The following is a 23259-nucleotide window of genomic DNA, read 5'->3' on the forward strand; positions in this document are numbered from 1 at the left end:
TATACAGTGAGCTCCAAGAGTATTGGGTCAGTGAAACGTTTGTTGTTGTTTTGGCTCTGTACTCCAGCACTTTTAATGAAATTCTAGAATGACTACGAGGTTAAAGTGACATACTGTCATCTTTAATTTTAGAGTATTTTCATCCATATCGGGTGAACCGTTTAGGAATTACAGCACTTTTTGTACATTGTCCGCCCATTTTAGGGGACCAAAAGTATTGGGACAATATCACTCATGTGTATTAAAGTTGTATAAAGTTGTCATCATGATTCACAATTCATTAAGGATTATCCATAATCATTGTACAATCCACATTCATGTAGAAGTGTTTAGAAACATTCTATTCTTATTTACAATAAACTTGACCGCAAAATTACACAATACATTATATACCATTCATTTCCGTTGGGCACAAAATAATCTGATACACAGCCAAAACAAACTGCAAATGCAACAAAAACAATCGAGCGTACTGTGCCATATACTTCAGGATTTGAATTATGTATTTTACACAATCATTATTGCTCATCTTTAATAAGGGCATCAATCATTTCGGACCCCACTGTACATGCATTATATTACAGACAGATTAGGAAGACAGCATCTGCCGACATTTCAATGAAAGGCAAAGAGAGTGGTCAAGGACTTGCACATCTCTCATACAAACAGCTGCTTCAAACAGGAGGCTTCTTGGAAGTCAAGGGTAGATTTGACCCCCACCTGACTTTGAACTATAGGAAAAAACAGGGTATAAATCCAGGCCATAGCTCAATGTCTTACTCCCTGAGATTGCTTGCCTCTGTTATTTCAGTTTCGTGAAGGTGGATTTCAAATTGTTTCTTTATTAATAAGATCGTATATTAAAAGGTGTCTTGTTGGTCAACATTAAGATCAATTTCACAGATCTTTAATGGGTTCTGTGAGTTAGCCTACAAAATCCAATTGAATTTCACACTTAGTTTCGTAAGCAAAGATGAAATTCAGTCTCATCCATAACACTACATTTTGAAAGGCAGTCTGTCTTTTCCTCATAAGCTGGTTTGACACGTACAAGCTCTTTGAATGATGAAATGCATGACATTAATCGTCAAGGTTATTTGACTTCAAATGGAGTCCAACCTGTCCTGGTGACCTCAGCCGACCGTGGTTCTGTGTGTCCTTTCCATGGCCCCGTAGGGGAGTGGAAATCATGAGGCCTGACAATGTGCTGACAACGTGTCCCAGGCTGGCCAGCCATGGCATTCTCAGGAGTTCAAGGCCTGCCTGGGTCTGTCTGTGTCTGTCTCTCTCTCTCTCTCTCTCTCTCTTTGTCTCTCGGTCTCCCTGTTTCTCGGTCTCCCTGTCTCTCGGTCTCCCTGTCTCTAGGTCTCCCTGTCTGTCTCTGTCGGTCTCCATGAAACAAAGTACAGATGCCACACATGCCAAACAGAATCAAAGGACTTCCTTGGTGCAGCTGGTCCCTGGCACCACTGGCAGACTACTGATCTGCTATGCCTCCACCCCTCCAGTAATTTTACTACGTGGTAAACATCAATAGAACTTTTTTCTTGCCCCGCAAGAAGAGCAATTAATGGATTATTTCTGGAGAAATGGCCAATTATGCTTTTTTTTAGACAAATGTCTCTGGTTACAGATAAGGTTTGTCCATTTGATGTTCCCCTACTTCCATTTGATGACCCCCTACTGTACACTATATCAGAGTGAGTTGATGAATGAAATTAGGTCCATGTTGGAGTTGAATGATAATTAAAGGCCAAATGAGTGTCAGCTAAATCAGTCAAAACATTTCATGAACTGAACACACTTGATGGCACTTTTTTGTTTCGTTCAGTGGAGTCGCACCTCCCATTGTTAAATAGTTACCGTGCTGTGGTCTCCTGGGAAATTAAAAGCATATTGTGCACAGTTTCCCTGTGACTCTGAGACTCTGGGGAGGAGGACTTTTTACATTTTCTAATAAAGGAGACTTCAAATGACTAAACAGGGGACTTGTCTTTAATTAAACTGGGAGTTTGGACGTATTTATCTGTTTATGTTCTTTGTAATAACTCCTAAGGCATGTTCAGACTATTAGGGTCACCACTTTGGGGACTAGTCACCCCCCGTTTTGATGAGATGTGCAATAAGAGATTTGTGCATTGTAATATCTTCAGATAATACGGTGAAAAAGATGGTACAGTAAAAAATGAATCACACAAAGGTTCAGACAAATACATTTTTTCCTAGTCACTTTTGCACATTGTCCTTACTCTATCTTGCATCACAAAGGATTGCCAGCAAATTGAATATTTTGCTCCCTGGCACATCGATGTGGGATTTCATCACCTCATTTCACAGGTACCTCTTCCTTTTGATGCCGAGTTTAAATGTTTGGAGCATAAGTTAGACAATAAGCTTGTGGGTAATTTTATAGCAAGAAGTGGAAAAAAGTTCAGAATAATACAAAAATAATACCTAGTGGGATGAAAGTGTGTGTGGAATATATCTATAGTGTATAATCAAGTTTCGTCATATCCTCTTGATCTTTACAGTATGCTGGCTGAGGTATGACATCCGTGTGCAGCTGGTGGCCGTCCTATCTCCTTTGACCACAGAACATTGGCCCTCATTTTCTGTTAATTTACTGACTATTCTACATATTCATCGACACCCAGCAGGTGATCTACTACGCATGGCCGGCATTCGTGTTGGTTTGTCTTGTACTTAATGTTGATTCATTGATTTATTAATGTCACGTTCATTATAAGGATCGGACCAAGGCGCAGCATGGTATGCATATATTCATATTTATTTAAAGAATGAACACTGAACAAACTAACAAAATAACAAAACTAAATGTGAAGCTATACAAACGAGTGCTGACAGGCAACGACACATGGACAAGATCCCACAAACACAAAAAGGGAAATGGCTACCTAAATATGATCCCCAATCAGAGGCAACGATAAACAGCTGCCTCTGATTGGGAACCATATCAGGCCACCAAAGACATAGAAATTACCTAGACCTACAAAACCCCTAGACATACAAAAATCCTAGACAACACAAAAACTAGCATACCCACCCTAGTCACACCCTGACCTAACCAAAATATAAAGAAAACAGAGATAACTAAGGTCAGGGCGTGACAGTACCCCCTCCTCCCGAAAGGTGCGTACTTCCGCCCTCAGTGGCGGCTCCGGTTCTGGACGCAGCCCCCCCTCTTTACGCTGATCCCTCTGACTTTGTAGAACCGAACCGTGGATCATCGCCGGAGGCTCTGGACTGCGGATCATTGCCGGAGTCCCCGGACTGGGAACCGTCGCTGGAGACCCCGGACTGGGGACCGTCTCTGGAGCCCCCGGACTGGGGACCGTCGCTGGAGACCCCGGACAGGGGACCGTCGCTGGAGGTTCCAGACTGTAGACCGTCGTTGGAGGTTCCGGACTGAGAAACGTCACCGGAAGCTCTGGACTGGGAACTGTCGCTGAAAGCTCTGGACTGGGAACTGTCGCCGGAAGCTCTGGACTGTGGAGGTGCACTAGAGGCCTGATGCGTGGTGCCGGCACTGGTGGCACCGGGCTGATGACACACATCTCAGTACGAGTGCGAGGAGAAGGCACAGGACTTACTGGACTGTGGAGACGCACTGGAGGCTTGGGACCAGTACAGGTGGCACCGGCCTGATGACACGCACCTCAGGGCGAGTGGGGGAGCAGGCACAGGACGTACTGGACTGTGGAGGCGCACTGGAGGCCTGGTGCGTGGGACCGGTACAGGTGGCACCGGGCTGATGACACGCATCTCAGGGCGAGTGGGGGAGCAGGCACAGGACGTACTGGACTGTGGAGGCGCACTGGAGATCTGGAGCGTAGAGCTGGCACAATGTGTCCTGGTTGGATGCTCACCCGAGCCCGGGAAGTGCGGGGCGCTAGCACAGGACGCACTGGGCTGTGCAGACGCACCGGAGACACAGTACGCAGAGCCGGCGCAGGATATCCTGGTCCAAGGAGGTGTACTGGAGACCAGGAGCGCTGAGCCAGCACCATCCGTTCTGGCTGGATGCCCATTCTAGCCTGGGAAATGCGAGGAGCTGGAATAGAGCACACCGGGCTATGAATGCGAACTGGAGACACCGTGCTTATCACTGCGTAACATGGTGTCAGACCAGTCACACGCTCCCCACGGTAAGCAGAAGGAGTTGGCTCAGGTCTCCAACCTGATTCAGCCAATCTCCCCCTGTGCCTCCTCCAAAAATGTTTATGGGGCTGCCTCTCGTGCTTGTCTCGTTGGTACAACTCCTCGTAATATCGCCGTTCCGCTTTCACTGCCTTTATCTCCTCCTTGGGACGGCGATACTCCCAAGCCTGCGTCCAGGGTCCTGCTCCATCCAGAATCTTCTCCCAGGTCCATTCCTCCTGAACACGCTGCTTGGTCGACGAGTGCTGACAGGCAACTACACAGACAAGATTCCACAAACACCAGGGGAAATGGCTACCTCCAATCAGAGACAACGATAAACAGCTGCCTCTGATTGGGAACCATATCAGGCCACCATAGACATACAAATCACCTAGACCTACAAAAACCCTTAACATACAAAAACCCCTAGACAATACAAAAACTAGCGTACCCACCCTAGTCACACCCTGACCTAACCAAAATATAAAGAAAACAGAGATATCTCAGGTCCGGGTGTGACAAATAAGCATTTTGCCCTCTAAATAATGAATATCTGCTTAAACCCTCTAATAACCAGTAATAATAATTTATTAACCACACATCTGTTAATCAGCCATTACACAGCACTTATGCTAATTTAATGGAGGAAATAAGTCATCATTTAAACACATGCCTTTCAATGCATCAAATCAGTTGTACTGTAGCGAATCTCTTTTTTTGCAAATCAGTCCTTGTATCTGCATTTTGAAGTTGTGGGTGTCCATTTCTTAAGCCTTTTAAGACTATTTTCTCCTTCAATTACAATGGTCGTTTTTTTTTTTTTTTTACGATCACGCACAAGATAGATGGATAGACAGCCAGACAAAGAAGTGTGGGTTTGATGGATGGTCATTCACAGCTCTTCCGCTTGTTTGTCCATCCCTTGCTGTATTTAAAAATGACCCTTCAAACAAGACCAACGGAGAAAGCCAAAGTGTTTCACTGAGCAGAGGGAGGACATGGTTCCTTGAGTAATCTGTTACCATTGCTTTTACAAGGGTCTTTCTTGACACCAGACACCCTTCAAACATCAATATCAAATGTCTACTCTTCCCCTTGGGTGAGTTCAGCTGATGACTTTCCATCCCTGTATGAAGCCTTGCTGGCAGGTATGGAGGTGTTATGGGAATCCACTGACATTGATTTCTTTATCCCTATACACACACATAGATGGACGCAATGGATCCAATCCTGATCTATTGTAGATGCTTCATTTACATTGAGAGTGGGTAAGAGAGCAGCGCTGTACAGGCTGCAGGCCCCCAACACTAAGTAGTTTGTCTGTCTTCAGGCGTATTCATTCAATCTTTAAAATGATCTTGAAACACATTTTATGGAAGAGTAAGGCCACTGGAAATGGGAGATTGCAAATTTCCTCAGACTAAAGGAATGTGTTTTGGCCATTTTCTAGGTGGCTGAGAGGACCCAAATTAGTCATAGTGTCAGCAACGAATAGTATTTTGACTTTGCTTTTCAGTCTATTGTGAGTAGCAATATGATTATTGTCAAGGGAGGGGGAGGGAGAGGGTGAACAGTGTGAGGTCTCTTTCATATCAAGATGCCTGCTCATCTCTGTTACAGTAGCTGTCATTCACTTGTAGTCAGTCACACATGCTAAAAATGCGATATGAACCCTCAAGGCTCCAGGGAGAGGAATTTATGCTATGTTGAGCCTGTGTTCCCCGATTAATTCTGTTCCATCATCTAGCATCTCTCTCTCTCTCTCTCTCTATCTTTCTCCATGACCTTGTGATTTACTGAAGAAGTAATCAAATGGTTTGTTGTCAAAATAAAGGGCCAAATGATGGATGACATTTCCCCATTCATGTCCCTCAAATCTATTAAATCCATATCTGATTATCACAAAGATCCCTGCATTCCACTGTGGTGATGAAATTGCAGATATGTAAAGTATGTGTGAGATCATCTCTCCACATGCCACACAAACGGCTGTCGCAGCGAGACCAGGTGAGTCAAGATTTTTCTGCATCCCAAATTCCACCCATTCCCTATATAGTGCCCTTTTTTGACTATGGCTGTAGTCAAAAGTAGTTTACTGTATAGGAAATAGGGTGCCATTTGGGACACAGACTTTGACCTGCCTCTGTGTCGATATTGCAGAGATTTTGTGTACACCCATTTCCTAAGGTATTTATGTAACTTTATAGAAGTCTGAATCCACGGGACGTGGACACAGTCAGAGGCTAACAGCTTACAAATTGATTTGTCGATGACATAATACAGGCACCCTTATGGAACATTTTTGTTTTGAATGTTCATTCTGCTAAGGCTATTTTGTTTTATGCCCTGTATGGGATTCGCTAGCAACTCCATTGCTCATCGAAAATGTTCTACCCTAATATTCAGTTTACAATGGATTTGACAGAATATTGCACAGCCATTTACCTTAAGGGAACTACCCAACGATAAGGAGAAAAAAACTGCTAAAAGAATGGCTGCTTGTATGCCATGCCTCACGCTTATGTGTGTACTAGTCAAAACCAACTTTAAATTGAATTCATTTTGATCATCCTCTTTGGTGTTGATACAACACTCATAAGTAATCCCCCCTCTCTTGACCCAGGCAATGGCAATGATCAGTTTGACCTCCAACTCATCTTCCCTAAGAGCAGAATGACATCAGCACTAGCTCCGAGAGGTTTGGTTGTGTGTGTCAAATGTGTCATTGCTCCACACCACCATCTCTTATGACCGACAAGGCCCAAATCCCCATAATTCGTATGAGAAAGAGACGGAGATATTTTGGACGTAGTTCGGGGTGCCTTGTAAGGATCCGACAGTGATTGGGTAATTTGCCCCTACCATCAGTACTATTAGCCAACGTACAATCATTGGACAACTAAATAGACAAACAATGATCACGAATATCCTACCAACGGGACATTCAAAACTGTAATATCTTATGTTTCACCAAGTCGTGGCTGAACAACGACATGAATAACATACAGCTGGTGGGGTTCACACTGCATCGGCAAAATAGAACAGCCGCCTTCTGTAAGACAAGGGGTGCGGTCTGTGTATACTTGTAAACAACAGCTGGTCCACAAAATCTAATAGTAAGGAAATCTCTAGGTATTGCTCACATTATTTACCAGGAGAGTTTTCATCTATATACTTCATAGCTGTGTATTTACCACCACAAACCGATGCTGTGTAACGGCTTTCGTCTGGTGGAAGAGAAGCGGACCAAGATGCAGCGTGGTATTTTTGAGACATGTTTAATGGCGATGAAAAACGAACAATACAAAAACAACAAACGGACCGTGAAAACCTATACAGCCTATCTGGTGACAACAAACACAGAGACAGGAATAATCACCCACGAAATACTCAAAGAATATGGCTGCCTAAATATGGTTCCCAATCAGAGACAATGATAAACACCTGCCTCTGATTGAGAACCACTCCAGACAGCCATAGACTTTGCTAGATAACCCCACTAAGCCACACAACCAACACCCCACAAAACCCCAAGACAAAACACACCACAATAAAATCCAATAATTTAGCTCGTCTGACAATCTCGTGTCACTGGACAGCTCACGGCTATACTTCCCTTTGTAGATTGTAATGGTTTGCAAGTCCTACCACATCCGATCGAAGCCGGTGTTGTACGATTCAAATGTAGTCCGGTATTTACTCTTTGTCTGTTTGATGGTTCGTCGGAAGGCATATCCGCATTTCTCATTAGCTTCCAGGTTAGAGTACCGAACCGTGAAAGCGTCAGGTCTACCATTTAGCTCATTGTGGATGTTGCCTGTAATCCATAATTCTGGATGACTGTGTGATCACACTCTTCGTAGCCGATGTGAGTAAGACGTTTAAACAGGTCAACATTCACAAGGCCGACCATAATACTATCCTCCTGATTCCTGCTTACCAGCAAAAACGAAAGCAGGACGCACCAGTGACTCAATCAATAAAGAAATGGTCATATGATGCAGATGCTAAGGTACAGAACTTTTTTGCAAGCACAGACTGTAATATGTTCCGGGATTCTTCCAATGGCTTTGAGGAGTGCACCACATCAGTCAATGCCATAATGAATAAGTTGCATTGATGACGTCGTCCCCACAGTGACTGTACGTTCATACTCCAACCAGAAGACATGGATTACAGGCAACATCCACAATGAGCTAAATGGTAGACCTGACCCTTTCAAGGTTCGGTACTCTAACCTGGAAGCTAATGAGAAATCCTGATATGCCTTCCGACGAACCATCAAACAGACAAAGAGTAAATACAGGACTACGATTGAATCGTACAACACCGGCTTCGATCGGATGTGGTAGGACTTGCAAACCATTACAATCTACAAAGGCAAGTATAGCCGTGAGCTGTCCAGTGACACAAGATTGCCAGACGAGCTAAATTATTTCTATGCTTTCTTTGAGGCAATGGACACTGAAGCATGCATGAGAGCATCAGCTGTTCTGGACGACTGTGTGATCACACTCTTTGTAGCAGGTGTGAGTAAGACGTTTAAACAGGTCAACATTCACAAGGCCGCAGGGCCAGATGGATTACCAGGAAGTGTACTCCAAGCATGCGCTGACCAAATGGCAAGTGTCTTCACTGACATTTTCAACCTGTCTCTGACTGAGTCTGTAATACCGACATGTTTCAAGCAGACCACCATAGTCCCTGTGCCCAAAAAACACTTAGGCAACCTGCCTAAATGACTACCGACCTGTAGCACTCAAGTCTGTAGCCATGAAGTGCTTTGAAAGTTTGGTCATGGCCCACATCAACACCATTGTCCCAGAAACCTTAGACCCACTCCAATTTGCATACCGCCCAAAAATATCCACAGATGATATAATCTATATTGCACTCTACACTGCCCTTTCCCATCTGGACAAAAGGAACACCTATGTGAGAATGCTATCAATTGGCTACAGCTCAGCGTTCAACGCCATAGTGCCCTCAAAGCTCATCACTAAGTTAAGGACTCTGGTACCAAACACCTCCCTCTGCAACTGGATCCTAGACTTCCTGACGAGCCACCCCCAGGTGGCAAGGGTAACAACACATCTGCCACGCTGATCCTCAACACGGGGGCCCATCAGGGGTGCGTGCTCAGTCCCCTCCTGTATTCCCTGTTCAGTCATGACTGCATGGCCAGGCACCACTTCAAAACCATGATTAAGTTTGCCGTTTGACACAACAGCGTTAGGCCTGATCACAGACAACAATGAGACAGCCTATAGGGAGGAGGTCAGAGACCTGGCTGTGTGGTGCTAACAACCTATCTCTCAAAGTTATGAAGACAAAGGAGATGATTGTGGACTACAGGAAAAGGAGGACAGAGCACACCCCCATTCTCATTGACAGTGCTGTAGTGGAGCAGGTTGAGAGCTTCAAGTTCCTTGATGTCCACATCACCAACAAACTAATATGGTCCAAACACACAAAGACAGTCGTGATGAGAGCACGACAAAGACTATTCCCCCTCAGGAGTCTGAAAAGATTCGGCATAGGTCCTCAGATCCTCAAAAAGTTCTACAGCTGCACCATCAAGAGCATCCTGACTGGTTGCATTGCTGCCTGGTATGGCAACTGCTCGGCCTCTGACCACATCGCACTACAGAGGGTAGTGCGTATGGCCTTGTACATCACTGGGGCCAAACACCCTACCTCTATGTCTGGCTAGACTGTAAACCCTCCTTCCAGACTCATATTAAACATCTCCAATCCAAAATCAATTCTAGAAACGGCTTTCTATTTTGCAACAAAGCCTCCTTCACTCATGCCGCCAAACTTACCCCCGTAAAACTGACTATCCTACCGATCCTCGACTTTGGCGATGTCATCTACAAAATAGCTTCCTCTACTCAGCAAACTGGATGCGGTCTATCACCGTGCCATCCGTTTTGTTACCAAATCACCTTAAACCACCCACCACTGCGACCTGTATGTTCTAGTCGGCTGGCACTCGCTACGTATTCGTCGCCAGGTCACGCTGAAGTTGGAGACTTTTATTTCCCTCACCAACTTTAAACATCAACTATCTGAGCAGCTAACCGATCGCTACAGCTGTACATAGTCCATCTGTAAATAGCCCACCCAATCTACCTACCTCATCCCCATACTGTTTTTATTTTATTTACTTTTCTGCTCTTTTGTATCTCCAGTATCTCTACTTGCACATCATCATCTGCTCATTTATCACTCCAGTGTTAATCTGCTAAATTGTAATTATTCGCTCCTATGGCCTATTTATTGCCTCCCTCCTCATGTCTTTTGCACACACTGTATATATTCTTTATTTTTTTTCTACTGTGTCATTGACTTGTTTATTGTGCTATTGGCTTGTTTATTGTTTACTCCATGTGTAACTCTGTGTTGTTGTCTGTGTCACACTGCTTTGCTTTACCTTGGCCAGGTCGCAGTTGCAAATGAGAACTTGTTCTCAACTAGCTTACCTGGTTAAATAAAGGTGAAAAAAAATAACAGTAATGAACAATACCAGGCAGTGTCACAGGAAGGCCCTAAAAATTGTCAAAGACCCCAGTCATATACTGTTCTCTCTGCTACCACATGGCAAGTGGTACTTCAGCGCCAAGTCTAGGTCCAAGAGACTTCTTAACAGCTTCTAATACCAAGCTATAAGACTCCTGAACAGCTAATTAAATGGCTCCCCAAACTATTTTCATTGTCCCCCCCCTCCCTCTTTATGCTACTCTCTGTTCATTATCTATGCATTGTCACTTTAACTCTACCTACGTGCACATTTTACCTCAATTACCTTGACTAACCTGTGCCCCCGCTCTGTACCAGTACCACTGTATATATAGCCTCGCTACTGATTTTTTTACCGCTGCGCTTTAATTATTTTTTATTTTTTGTTTTTATTTTATGCTTATCAATTTTTTTTACCTAACACTTATTTTTCTTAAAACTGCATTTTTGGTTAAGGGCTTGTAAGTAAGCATTTCACTGTAAGGTCCTACACCTGTTGTGTTCAGCGCATGTGACAAATACAATTTGATTTGATTTCGTTGACAGTTAGCGCTGTAACTGCATGAGCCCTTCCAACCTGCGTACTGTATACTAGGCGAGTCCCTCAACTGACAGTAGTAGTCTACTCACATGTGACAACATTGATACCAGCATATGGGGTTGCCGCTGCAACAAAATATAAAGATCGTTCACATATTCACCGTACTAATCCTCTCAGAACAGTCTGACTTGAACAGTAAAAAAATAGTAACCTTGTTAGCAGAATGTTAGGCTCCTTTGAGCTGTTGCCTGACCACAGACTTACCCTGGATGTTTTGGGAGCGTCATACTGTAGGCCTCTTGGGGAAGATCCTGGTGTCTCCTGGTCCCAATTTGGCAGCTCCAAAGTCTGCATGTCAAACATCTGTGAGGATGGCACCCAGCCATGCTGCCAGTAGCCGAGCATATATCTGGATCTTGCTAGATTGGACGGCTACTCCACCACTCTTTGATGTGTTGAGCATAGAGTTGGACAGAGGGCCCATCTGGCTGTTTACTTCAGAATGGTGAAAGTCATCAATGGCGCTGGCCATGCTAAAACAGGGACCCAATCCCAAATGGATCCCTACACCCTTCGCCCTATAATCGGAGAGGATTTCACCGTTGTAATCAATGCGGTAATAGCTCCACCTTGTCATCTGATAGGCTAGGTTAAAGTATCACCACTGCTTATACCAATCAAATCTTCTAATATCTCCACAAGTGCAGAGGGCGTAGGGTCTAGAGGTCCATTTTGGATTGGGCCAAGGTCTAATTTACAGTCTAATGGCTGTGATAGAACTGAGGATGCTCACCACATTGTAGTTACTCCACAATACTAATTTAAATGACAGAGTGAAAAAAAGAAAAGAAAAATATTTCAAATCATGCATCCTGTATATAATAAGGCACTAAAGTAATACTGCAAAAATTGTGGCAAAGAAATGACCTTTTTGTCTTGAATATAAAGCGTTAGGTTTGGGGCAAATCCAACACAACACATCACAGAGCACCTTCTTCATATTTCAAGCATGCATCATGTTATTGGCAAGGACAAGGGAGTTATTTAGGATAAAAATAAACAGAATAGAGCTAAGCACAGGAATCCTAGATGAACACTTTGTATGCTTTCCAACAGACACTGGAAGACAAATTCACATTTCAGCAGGACAATAACCTAAAACACAATGCCAAATATAAACTGTTGTTGCTTAACAAGACAACATTGAATGTTCTTGATTGGCCAAGTTACAGTTTGGACTTAAATCGTGTTGAAAATCTATGGCAAGACATGAAAATGGCTGTCTAGCAATGATCAACAATCAACTTGACAGAGCTTGAAGAATTTAAAAAAAGAATAATGTGCAAGTATTGTTCAATCCAGATTTGCAAAGCTCTTAGATACTTACCCAAAAATAGCCTCAGCTGTAGTCGCTGCCCAAGGGAATTCTAACATGTATTCACTCCGGGGGTTGAATGGTTATCTAATAAAGACATATTAGATACAGTGGGGCAAAAAAGTAGTTAGTCAGCCACCAATTGTGCAAGTTCTCCCACTTAAAAAGATGAGAGAGGCCTGTAATTTACATCATAGGTACACTTCAACTATGACAGACAAAATGAGAAAAAAAATCCAGAAAATCACATTGTAGGATTTTTTATGAATTTATTTGTAAATTATGGTGGAAAATAAGTATTTGGTCACCTACAAACAAGCAATATTTCTGGCTCTCACAGACCTGTAACTTCTTCTTTAAGAGGCTCCTCTGTCCTCCACTTGTTACCTGTATTAATGGCACCTGTTTGAACTTGTTATCAGTATAAAAGGCACCTGTCCACAACCTCAAACAGTCACACTCCAAACTCCACTATGGTCAAGACCAAAGAGCTGTCAAAGGACACCAGAAACAAAATTGTAGACCTGCACCAGGCTGGGAAGACTGAATCTGCAATAGGTAAGCAGCTTGGTTTGAAGAAATCAACTGTGGGAGCAATTATTAGGAAATGGAAGACATACAAGACCACTAATAATCTCCCTCGATCTGGGGCTCCACGCAAGATCCCAGAACCACATGGGGGGACCGAGTGAATGACCTGCAGAGAGCAGGGACCAAAGTAACAAAGCCTACCATCAGTAACACACTACGCCGCCAGGGACTAAAATCCTGCAGTGCCAGACGTGTCCCCATTCTTAAGCCAGTACATGTCCAGGCCCGTCTAACGTTTGCTAGAGAGCATTTGAATAATCCAGAAGAAGATTGACCATATGACATTCTCCCAGATGAAACCAAAATATAACTTTTTGGTAAAAACTCAATTCGTTGTGTTTGGAGGACAAAGAATGGTGAGTTGCATCCAAAAAATACCATACCTACTGTGAAGCATGGGGGTAGACACATCATGCTTTGGGGCTGTTTTTCTGCAAAGGGACCAGGACGACTGATCCGTGTAAAGGAAAGAATGAATGGGGCCATGTATCATGAGATTTTGAGTGAAAACCTCCTTCCATCAGCAAGGGAATTGAAGATGAAACGTGGCTGGGTCTTTCAGCATGACAATGATCCCAAACACACCGCCCGGGCAACGAAGGAGTGGCTTCGTAAGAAGGATTTCAAGGTCCTGGAGTGGCCTAGCCAGTCTCCAGATCTCAACCCCATAGAAAATCTTTGGAGGGAGTTGAAAGTCTGTGTTGCCCAGCAACAGCCCCAAAACATCACTGCTCTAGAGGAGATCTGCATGGAGGAATGGGCCAAAATACCAGCAACAGTGTGTGAAAACCTTGTGAAGACTTACAGAAAATGTTTGACCTCTGTCTTTGCCAACAAAGGGTATATAATAAAGTATTGAGATAAACTTTTGTTATTGACCAAATACTTATTTTCCACCATCATTTGCAAATAAATTCATTAAAAATCCTACAATGTGATTTTCTGGATGTTTTTTTCTCATTTTGTCTGTCATAGTTGAAGTGTACCTATGATGAAAATTACAAGCCTCTCATCTTTTTAAGTGGGAGAACTTGCACAATTGGTGGCTGACTAAATATTTTTTTGCCCCAATGTATATTGAATAATTTTTCTTCCTCTTTGAAAAGATAGAGTATTGTGTGTAGATTGTTGACAAAAGAAAAATAATGAAGTCCAATTTAACCCATCTTTGTAACAACAAAATGTGTAAAGTTGAGGGATGTGAATTATTCCTGAAGGCACTGTATGTTGCACCTATTGCAGCACCTTGTGAATAAAGTTAGGGTTGCATGTCTCTTTAGCGATCACATCATGGTGCTAAGGGGATCTATACGTATTCTATGTCTAACATATTTAATAACCTTTGTAATAAATGTGAACTAATGCTGGGTGAGGAAATTTTCCCAAATTACCATAATCCATACATGTAGAATGAATGTGTTCAATCAAGGTCTAAACTCTAAAATGCCCATTGACTAGAGAAAGGCCTGTACTAAACCCTTGGAACACTATATATTGTACACTGATGATTTACATGGCAATGTAGTCGTTGCTGTTCTTCCAATATAGAATTGTCAATCTTCGGCATTTGGCTTTGCCTCAATAGATATTGTTTCCCCAAACATTCCCAGAGGTGTCTCACATCGGATTAATAGCAAATAAAAAGTTTGCCAGGCAAAAGGGGGCACCCGGGTACGCCGGTGGCAGGAGTAGTTTGGAGCGATAGAGGAGTCTGGAGGACAGAGAGCAAGGGAGGTGGAAGATTGAGAGCTGGAGAAGTGAAGGTCTATGTTAATGAGAGGTGCCTTAATTCAAATAGAAAATCTAAACAGCAGCAGAAAAATAGTCGACAGTTAGACAAATGCCTCAGGCAGGGTTTTAGCTGCATACTCTGCCCAGAGCAGATTTATCCTCTTTCCTCCAGGCTCTATTAGCTATTATCAAACCAAATCACAAATAAGAACCGAGAGCAAATCGACTCAAAAGGAAATAGCCTGGTACATTGATAAACGTGGATTATATAAGTCTAGTGAGGGACCCTTGTGACCTATGATAACATTCAATCAGCACTGCCGTAGTAGTAACGTTAATCTGCTCCGCTCTTTTCATCAGTGCTATGATGCTGACCATCCAAGTGTAAAAAAAGAGCGAAAGATTGTATCGAGGGGTCCATTTGTGTTCACCACCTCTACAAGAAAGGGCACATAAGTCAACTGTCACAAATGGTTAGTGTAGTTTAGTTAGACACGTGTATGATGCACAATCCAGTAAACTAATTTGAATACAGATCTGAAAATATGACATGACTACAGCAGTACATACAAATGAACAACGTATCTAATGTTCCGCAATGCTACATTTATAGAAGCCTTTGGGTGTTTAAGAAATTGGAAGATTTAATCATTTGATTTATAGAGGAAATTATGGGGGCATCGTTTCTGTGCCCAATCGGTTGTTTCAGTCCTCCAAGACATTTAACCAAGCTTTACAAGCAAGCGAGGACTCATTTCCATTACTGACAAAGACTGCTTAGAGAACAGTGTGCCACTGGTGACAGAAATTAATTCATCTCCGTTATATTACTGGTATCTAATCACATTTCCAAAATGGCTCATTTATGTGTCCGTGTAGGCTGCTTGATGTTGGCACACTGTCAACATTGTCAAGGTAGATTCCCCCCCCCTTCTGTCTGAGCTGTTTGGTCAGTCCAAAATACCACCCTGTTGCCTTCATAGGGCAGTCCTTTTTGTATGGGCCATGGTCAAAAGTAGTGCACTGTATAGGGAATGGGGTGCCATTTGGGACAGACTCTGTCGAGTGCACATGTGCTGCTTCATTAGCCTGCTATAATCCAACATGAGGATAGGAAGGAGGGCTACAGCCTCCTAGTTTCTGGAGTTGAACAACGTGTGTATTTTCTAGGGAGTATAGCGCCCATGTTTTTCTTTATTCCTATTTTTAGGTTGAGTGAAGATGAGAAACAGAATAAACGTCCCAGAATAGGGTGACAGAGTGATTGATCTATCAGCATAGGGATGCTTCATTTCTGTAGCTAAGACAAAGTACTCTTTATGCTGAACTACCTTGCTCATTTTTGACATTTCTTGGTATCCACTTTGGCGTTCACATTCCTTTCAGCACGTGTTCTATATATTTCTTCAAATAAAATGTAACTGAAGGTGTGCAAATACTGATGGTTCTTCGTGTACCGAGTCATACATTCAACAGTGAATAGAGACTCAATAGTTTAAGGATCATTTCACCCCTGTTGCGTGTGTCCGTTAACTCTATAATTTACCACATATCTCCAATTAAAGGGATGAGATAAATCCTTTCGTTATCCGCTCAGATTTTTTTGCCGTAGTCCGCTCTATTTGCCATGCAAACAAGTCCTTGATGACACGTCTTGCTTACTGTGCTGTATGCTAGAGGGATAGGCCACCAGTAAAGTGATGCTTCCAGTCAGTTGTTTAATGAAGTTAGGAATTGATATACACTAAATGTAATGCGTCTGAATGTGTGCCAAAGTGGTGCCCTATACGCCGTGTTGAGTGGCTTACCCATGAGACAGGAGCAAATGGTGCAGAACCTTGCGTGCCTCACATTCTTATCCACACTGTTTAGACGACACGCTTCAATGTCTACTCCGTTTACCCAAACCACGTTGTCGTTGTCTTTAAACATCTGGAGTGGAGTGTCTGTCAGCGTCCCATTTGGCACCCTATTCCCTATGTAGCTAATGCACTACTTTTGACCAGAGCGTTATGGGCCCTGTTCAAAAGTAGTGCACTCTATAGGGAATAGGGGGCCATTTGGGACACCACCCCTGTTCCCTCAATTAGAGCGCTTCCTTCTCGTCAGTATGTTAGGATTTTAAATGTATTGACCCATGACAAATCAAATTTGTTTCGTGTTGCCTCTGATAGACTCTAATGGCATACTTCAATTGAAAGATATTTAAGAATTAAATGACTAAACTACCGTCTAGCAGTGAGGGCACCTTGAGCAGTGAGGTAAAATCTCTCCTCTTAGTTCCTGCATTACTCTGGCACCTAGCTACTGTATGTGAAATTCAGGTGTTGGTGAGACTCCTTCATAGATGTCCCTACTCAATCATTCCTGCCCTGCAACTTAACACAAGAGCAACCAACCAACACATGTCTCCAAATAGGTTTGCAAAATTCTGGTAACTTTCTCAATATTCTCACGTTATCCAGAAATCCTGGTCAAAGGATTCAGAATTTCCTGCTTAATTCCCTCCTGATTCTGGGAATCTTCAGTGGGGATTTCTAGAAAACCTGGGCATTTGGGGAAAGTTACCAGAGTTTTCCAACCGTACTTGCAACTTAACACGAGGAACCAACCAAGAGACAAGATTAGTTAGCACATGTAGATATTCCATCAATGTATGCTACTGTGTGATCCCTAGCACTCTGCCAGAGGGCTGTAATGAAGCCATTAAACCAGGGAACGTTCTCTTACCTTTAAACCTGCATGAGCCGCCCTTAATGGGACTCAACTGCCAATCTGCCATGCAGCGTGTTCCACCACCGCCGGAAATTAATTATAATCTTCCTCCTCATCCATACACGAAGAGCCCCGGCCGCTGACACATGGCCACATGCTAAGAAATGGATGTCCTCAGGAGAAGCGCTCAAGTGATTCTTGTGGGTTATTTAAAAGGAAAACACCCGGGAACTGTCAGATGACTGCCGTAAAGGGGATGTTTAGGGTATACCACACAAGAGCTCAGGAGTTACATGTGGCAAGTGGTGAGCCTCTTAATGTATTTAAAATGGAGAGACCAGGGGAGAAACAAGGCAATTTGAGGAGAAAATACTGCCAAAAGACTGTTAATGGACTGACATTAAGCTCAATTAAGTTGGGTGCTAGCCGCTAGAACAAGCGAGATTTATGCAAATTAGAGTAGTTGGGCATCTTTCCAAAGCAAAGTTACTGCTAAGGACTCTGGTTGCATTTTAATGTTTTAATAGCATGTAACTATCCAGCTGTTCGTACCAGTGTTGGCGTATACATTTTTTAAATAATTTTTGTTTCTAACCTTTGTTGTGAATGTAGCTATCTATTACATTCATTATAAGTTGACCACTGGTCCACAACACGATTTACTGTCAAGGTGTATATTGTTGTAGATACATGTGAGGGATTATTTTAGAATAAACTGTTAGTGTGACTATGGAACAGGATGTTTGGTTTTTCAGAGACGATACCATGATCCTCCTTGGAATTGATAGTCAGCCCTGTTACCTTTGCTAAATTTGGTGCAAGATGTAACAAGGTGGAAACGCTCCATCAATCACACAGGCTATTGGAGAGACGAGAGAGAGGCTAAAGCTGAGAAATGAATCAGTGGAGGCTCTGTCAACAAACATTTCCAGGCTGAGACGATGGAAAAACTTCCCTTGCTCTCTGTGGACATAATTTGCCAATACCCCAGCGATATCACAAGTTTTAGAGCAGAACTCAGGACTATCCCTGTAAGTGTGTTTTTTTCTTTCTTTAATTCCTCTTCCTCTGTAAATCGAGTGCAGCGGTGGAGGCTTAAGTATGTCAATAAAGCAGGCTAAATCAATGATGGGGTGCAGCTTACCTCCTCTGCTGCTCTGTGCCCGCCTTCCACAGATTAAACCAACGCACACAAATAGCACGTCAGTCAAAGAGGGCGGGTTGCACACTATTGTCCTCTTCGTACACCATTGGCTTAGCCACAACTACACAGTAGGGCTTTAAATAGTTTGATGACTTATTTTTTCTTCCTACATACTAGGCTACATATTCTATATGTACCCATTTCTTGAAGGATCACAGAGTAGATTTTTTTGGGGGGGGCGATTATTATTATTTCTTGTTATTTTTTTGTCGGAATTACAGGTACATTATCCATTTCAAATTCTAAGTTTATAAAACATGTACCTGTATTCTTCCACTCAAAATCATTTAAAAAAGACAGTAAGAAATACTTTAAGTGATGATGAATTCAGTATAAACAGGAAAAAAAAAAAAAAAAAGTGGGCCTCCACCTCCATCACCTCCCAAACCAGCCAACATGTCCCTATTCAGTTGCCTGCCAGTGCTGTTGCCTGATTGATTGAGCGATTCAAAGAGCTAAGCAATTAATGTTTACATTCATGCAATTCAAAATGAATTTTGAAACTTTGCCCCAGAAGCATTTAACTGTAGGGAACTCCCACATTATATAGGGGAATGGGCCTACCTGATTTAGGGGACAGCATAATCATGTACAGGCTGTGTACTGTACTGTACATGCCTGTGTTTTAGTAAACATCCCAGTTTGGTAAACAGTGGCTTAAAGGGGAAATATGGGATTCAAACAACACCAAAACCACTCTTAATGACTATTGTGTATGGTGTACAACAGCCAGGTGCAGAGCCATATGACAGTGTAAAGGTTTGGTTTGTGTGTAACTATCTGAGATCAGAGCACACCCTGTGGTCTGTAAATTAGTACTTGTGTGTTGTCTGATGTTCAACCCTAATTTAGTCATCACACCACTCATTGTAAAGTTTGTGCTTAGGGTTGCAAAATTCTGGAATTCCCAGGTTTTTCCAGAAATCCCTGTTGGAGGATATTCTGGATTTCCTGCTTATTCCTTCCTGTTCCGGGAATCTTCCAACCAGAATTTCTGAAAAACCTTGGCATTTTGAGAAAATGACTGGAATTGTGAAACCCTACGTGTGCTGAAATTTAAGTTAAAACAGACTTGTTACAGAAACATCCTGGATTTGGCACCATTGTTATTTTACTGTGAACCCCACTGTCTCATCTGCTGATTTTGTTTGTCATGTGATTTCCTCATCTTTCATTCTAATGCTCCACAAGGTTCACGGTGTCAAGTCCAAATAATATAATTGTGTCACTTTGGCTTGTACTGTAGCGAGATGAGGCCCATAAATAAAGGAATTCTATGTTTCCCTAAAAGGCTGCTGTCAAGCTTTCAACAGATATTCTACCTCAATTTTAAATGCTTCTGTCTTTTATCTTCTCTTATCAACGTAGATAAGAAAGGGAACACTTAACTTTGTGTGATCAGTTTGTGGAATCCTTAATGGGTGTTTGCTCTGTAAATTTGAAGAGCAAACTACATTTTTATCATAGTCTGTAAGTATGTAAAGTATATAGGTATACATTTGTAATAAGTTATATTTTGTACGTTTCTATGGTATAATAAAGATCAAGACTGTTGGTATATCACTCTCCCTTCAACACACATCTCCTAGGTTTATTTAAATCAAATCAGATTTTATTAATCACATGCGCCGAATACAACAAGTGCAGACCTTACAGTGAAATGCTTACTTACAAGCCTCAAACCAACAATGCAGTTTAAAAAATACGAATAAGAATAAGAAATAAAAGAGTAAAATTAATTAAAGAGCAGCAGTAAAATAACAATAGTGGGACTATATACAGGGGGCACCGGTACAGAGTCAATGTGTGGGGCACCGGTTAGTCGAGGTAATTGAGGTAATATGTTCATGTAGGTAGAGTTATTAAAATGCATTGAAAATATTCTGGGTAGCCATTACAGACAGAGAATGTAGACCACATAGACCATCTTCATTTTCCGGTCCATACCTCCAACTTCATTGCTACACCATACAAGTACTGTATGAGTCTGTTACAGCAGAGATGGATATTGTCATGTTTATTATGACATTTCTGATATTAATATATTCTCCCATAGGTCTATACAAGATATGGAAAATGCTACACTTTCAATGGGAACAAGTCGACGTCCAGGAAAACCAAGCAAGGTGGAATGGGAAATGGGCTGGAGATTATGTTGGATATTCAACAGGACGAGTATCTCCCCATCTGGAAAGAGACAAGTAAGTCATAAACCTTACATGTTGTTACGGGACCTGTTTCTGTTGTCATAAATCAACAGTATTCTGGTGATGCATTTTTGCAATGTCGCCACTATCCTGAATGGTTTCGTAAAATTATTATAATAAGGGATAAATCTGTTGACAGTGCTGTAAGTCATATACACTGAACAAAAATATAAACGCAACTGCGTTACAGTTCATTTAAGGAAATCAGTCAATTGAAATCAATTCATTAGGCCCTAATCTATGGATTTCACATGACTGGGCCATGGGTGGGCCTGACCCACTTGGGAGCCAGGTCCACCCACTGGGGAGCCAGGCCCAGGCAATTAGAATATTTTTTTCCCAACAAAAAGGCTTTATTACAGACAGAAATACTCCTCAGTTTCATCAGCTGTCCAGGTGGCTGGTCTCAGACAATCCCGCAGGTGAAGAAATCGGTCTGCAGTTGTGAGGCTGGTCGGACGTACTGCTAAATTATCTAAAATGATGTTCAAAGCAGCTTATGGTAGAGAAATGAATGTTAAATTCTCTAGAAACAGCTCTGGTGGACATTTCTGCAGTCAACATGCCAATTGCAAACTCCATCAAAACTTGAGACATCTGTGGCATTGTTGTGTGACAAAACTGCACATTTTAGAGTGGCATTTTATTGCCCCCCAGCACAAGGTGCACCTGTGTAATGGGCACGCTGTTTAATCAGCTTCTTGATATGCCCCTCCTGTCAGGTGGCTGGATTATCTTGGCAAAGGAGAAATGCTCACTAACATGGATGTAAACAAATGTGTGCACAACATTTTAGAGAAATAAACTTTTTGTGCATATACAACATTTCTGGGTTATTTTATTTCAACTGATGAAACATGGGACCAACACTTTACATGTTGTGTTTATGTTTTGTTCAGTATATGTACAGTGAAGGAAAAAAGTATTTTTTGCTGATATTTTTTGCTAATTTTGCACGTTTGCCCACTGACAAAGAAATTATCAGTGTATAATTTTAACGGTAGGTTTATTTGAACAGTGAGAGACAGAATATCAACAAAACAAATCCAGAATTCCAAACTCTCCACCATGGCCAAGACCAAAGAGCTCTACAAGGATGTCAGAGACAAGATTGTAGACCTACACAAGGCTGGGATGGGCTACAAGACCATCGCCAGGCAGCTTGGTGAGAAGGTGACAACAGTTGGTGCGATTATTCGCAAATGGAAGAAACACAAAAGAACTGTCAATCTCCCTTGACCTGGAGCTCCATGCAAGATCTCACATCGTGGAGTTGCAATGATCATGAGAATGGTGAGGAATCAGCCCAGAACTACACGGGAGGATCTTGTCAATGATCTCAAAGCAGCTGGGACCATAGTCACCAAGAAAACAATTGGTAACACACTATGCCGTGAAGGACTGAAATCCTGCAGCGCCCGCAAGTCCCCCTGCTCAAGAAAGCACATATACATGCCCGTCTGAAGTTTGCCAATGTACATCTGAATGATTCAGTGGACAACTGGGTGAAAGTGTTGTGGTCAGATGAGACCAAAATGGAGCTCTTTGGCATCAACTCAACTCGCCATGTTTGGAGGAGGAAGAATGCTGCCTATGACCCCAAGGACACCTTCCCCACCGTCAAACATGGAGGTGGAAACATTATGCTTTGGGGGTGTTTTTCTGCTAAGGGGACAGGACAACTTCACCACATCAAAGGGATGATGGACGGGGCCATGTACCATCAAATCTTGGGTGAGAACCTCCTTCCCTCAGCCAGGGCATTGAAAATGGGTCGTGGATGGGTATTCCAGCATGACAATGACCCAAAACACACGGCCAAGGCAACAAAGGAGTGTCTCAAGAAGAAGAAATTAAGGTCCTGGAGTGGCCTAGCTAGTCTCCAGACCTTAATCCCATAGAAAATCTGTGGATGAGTGGGACAAAATCCCTCCTGAGATGTGTGCAAACCTGGTGGCCATCTACAAGAAACGTCTGTGATTGCCAACAAGGGTTTTGTCACCAAGTACCAAGTAATGTTTTGCAGAGGGGTCAAATACTTATTTCCATCATTAAAATGCAAATCAATTTATAACATTTTTGACATGCGTTTTTCTGGATTTTTGTTGTTGTTATTCTGTCTTTCACCTACCATTATCATTTCATTGTCAGTGGGCAAACGTACCAAATCAGAAGGGGATCAAATACTTTCATCCCTCACTGTAGACGTGAT

At 42.5% G+C, this 23259-nt stretch overlaps 1 protein-coding gene across 1 annotated transcript in view; it reads left to right on the top strand.

The window, feature by feature from the left end:
- The window catches only part of LOC135547145 (acid-sensing ion channel 4-A-like), a 166615-nt gene that overhangs the window by 137028 nt on the left and 6328 nt on the right, over window positions 1-23259 (top strand). Inside the window, exon 2 of the mRNA XM_064975857.1 lies at window positions 20897-21041. Coding sequence (XP_064831929.1) covers window positions 20897-21041 — 145 coding nt within the window. The remainder of the gene's footprint in view (window positions 1-20896; window positions 21042-23259) is intronic.

Source organism: Oncorhynchus masou, chromosome 10 (genome assembly GCF_036934945.1).
Source record: "Oncorhynchus masou masou isolate Uvic2021 chromosome 10, UVic_Omas_1.1, whole genome shotgun sequence".
NCBI classification, from domain to species: domain Eukaryota; kingdom Metazoa; phylum Chordata; class Actinopteri; order Salmoniformes; family Salmonidae; genus Oncorhynchus; species Oncorhynchus masou.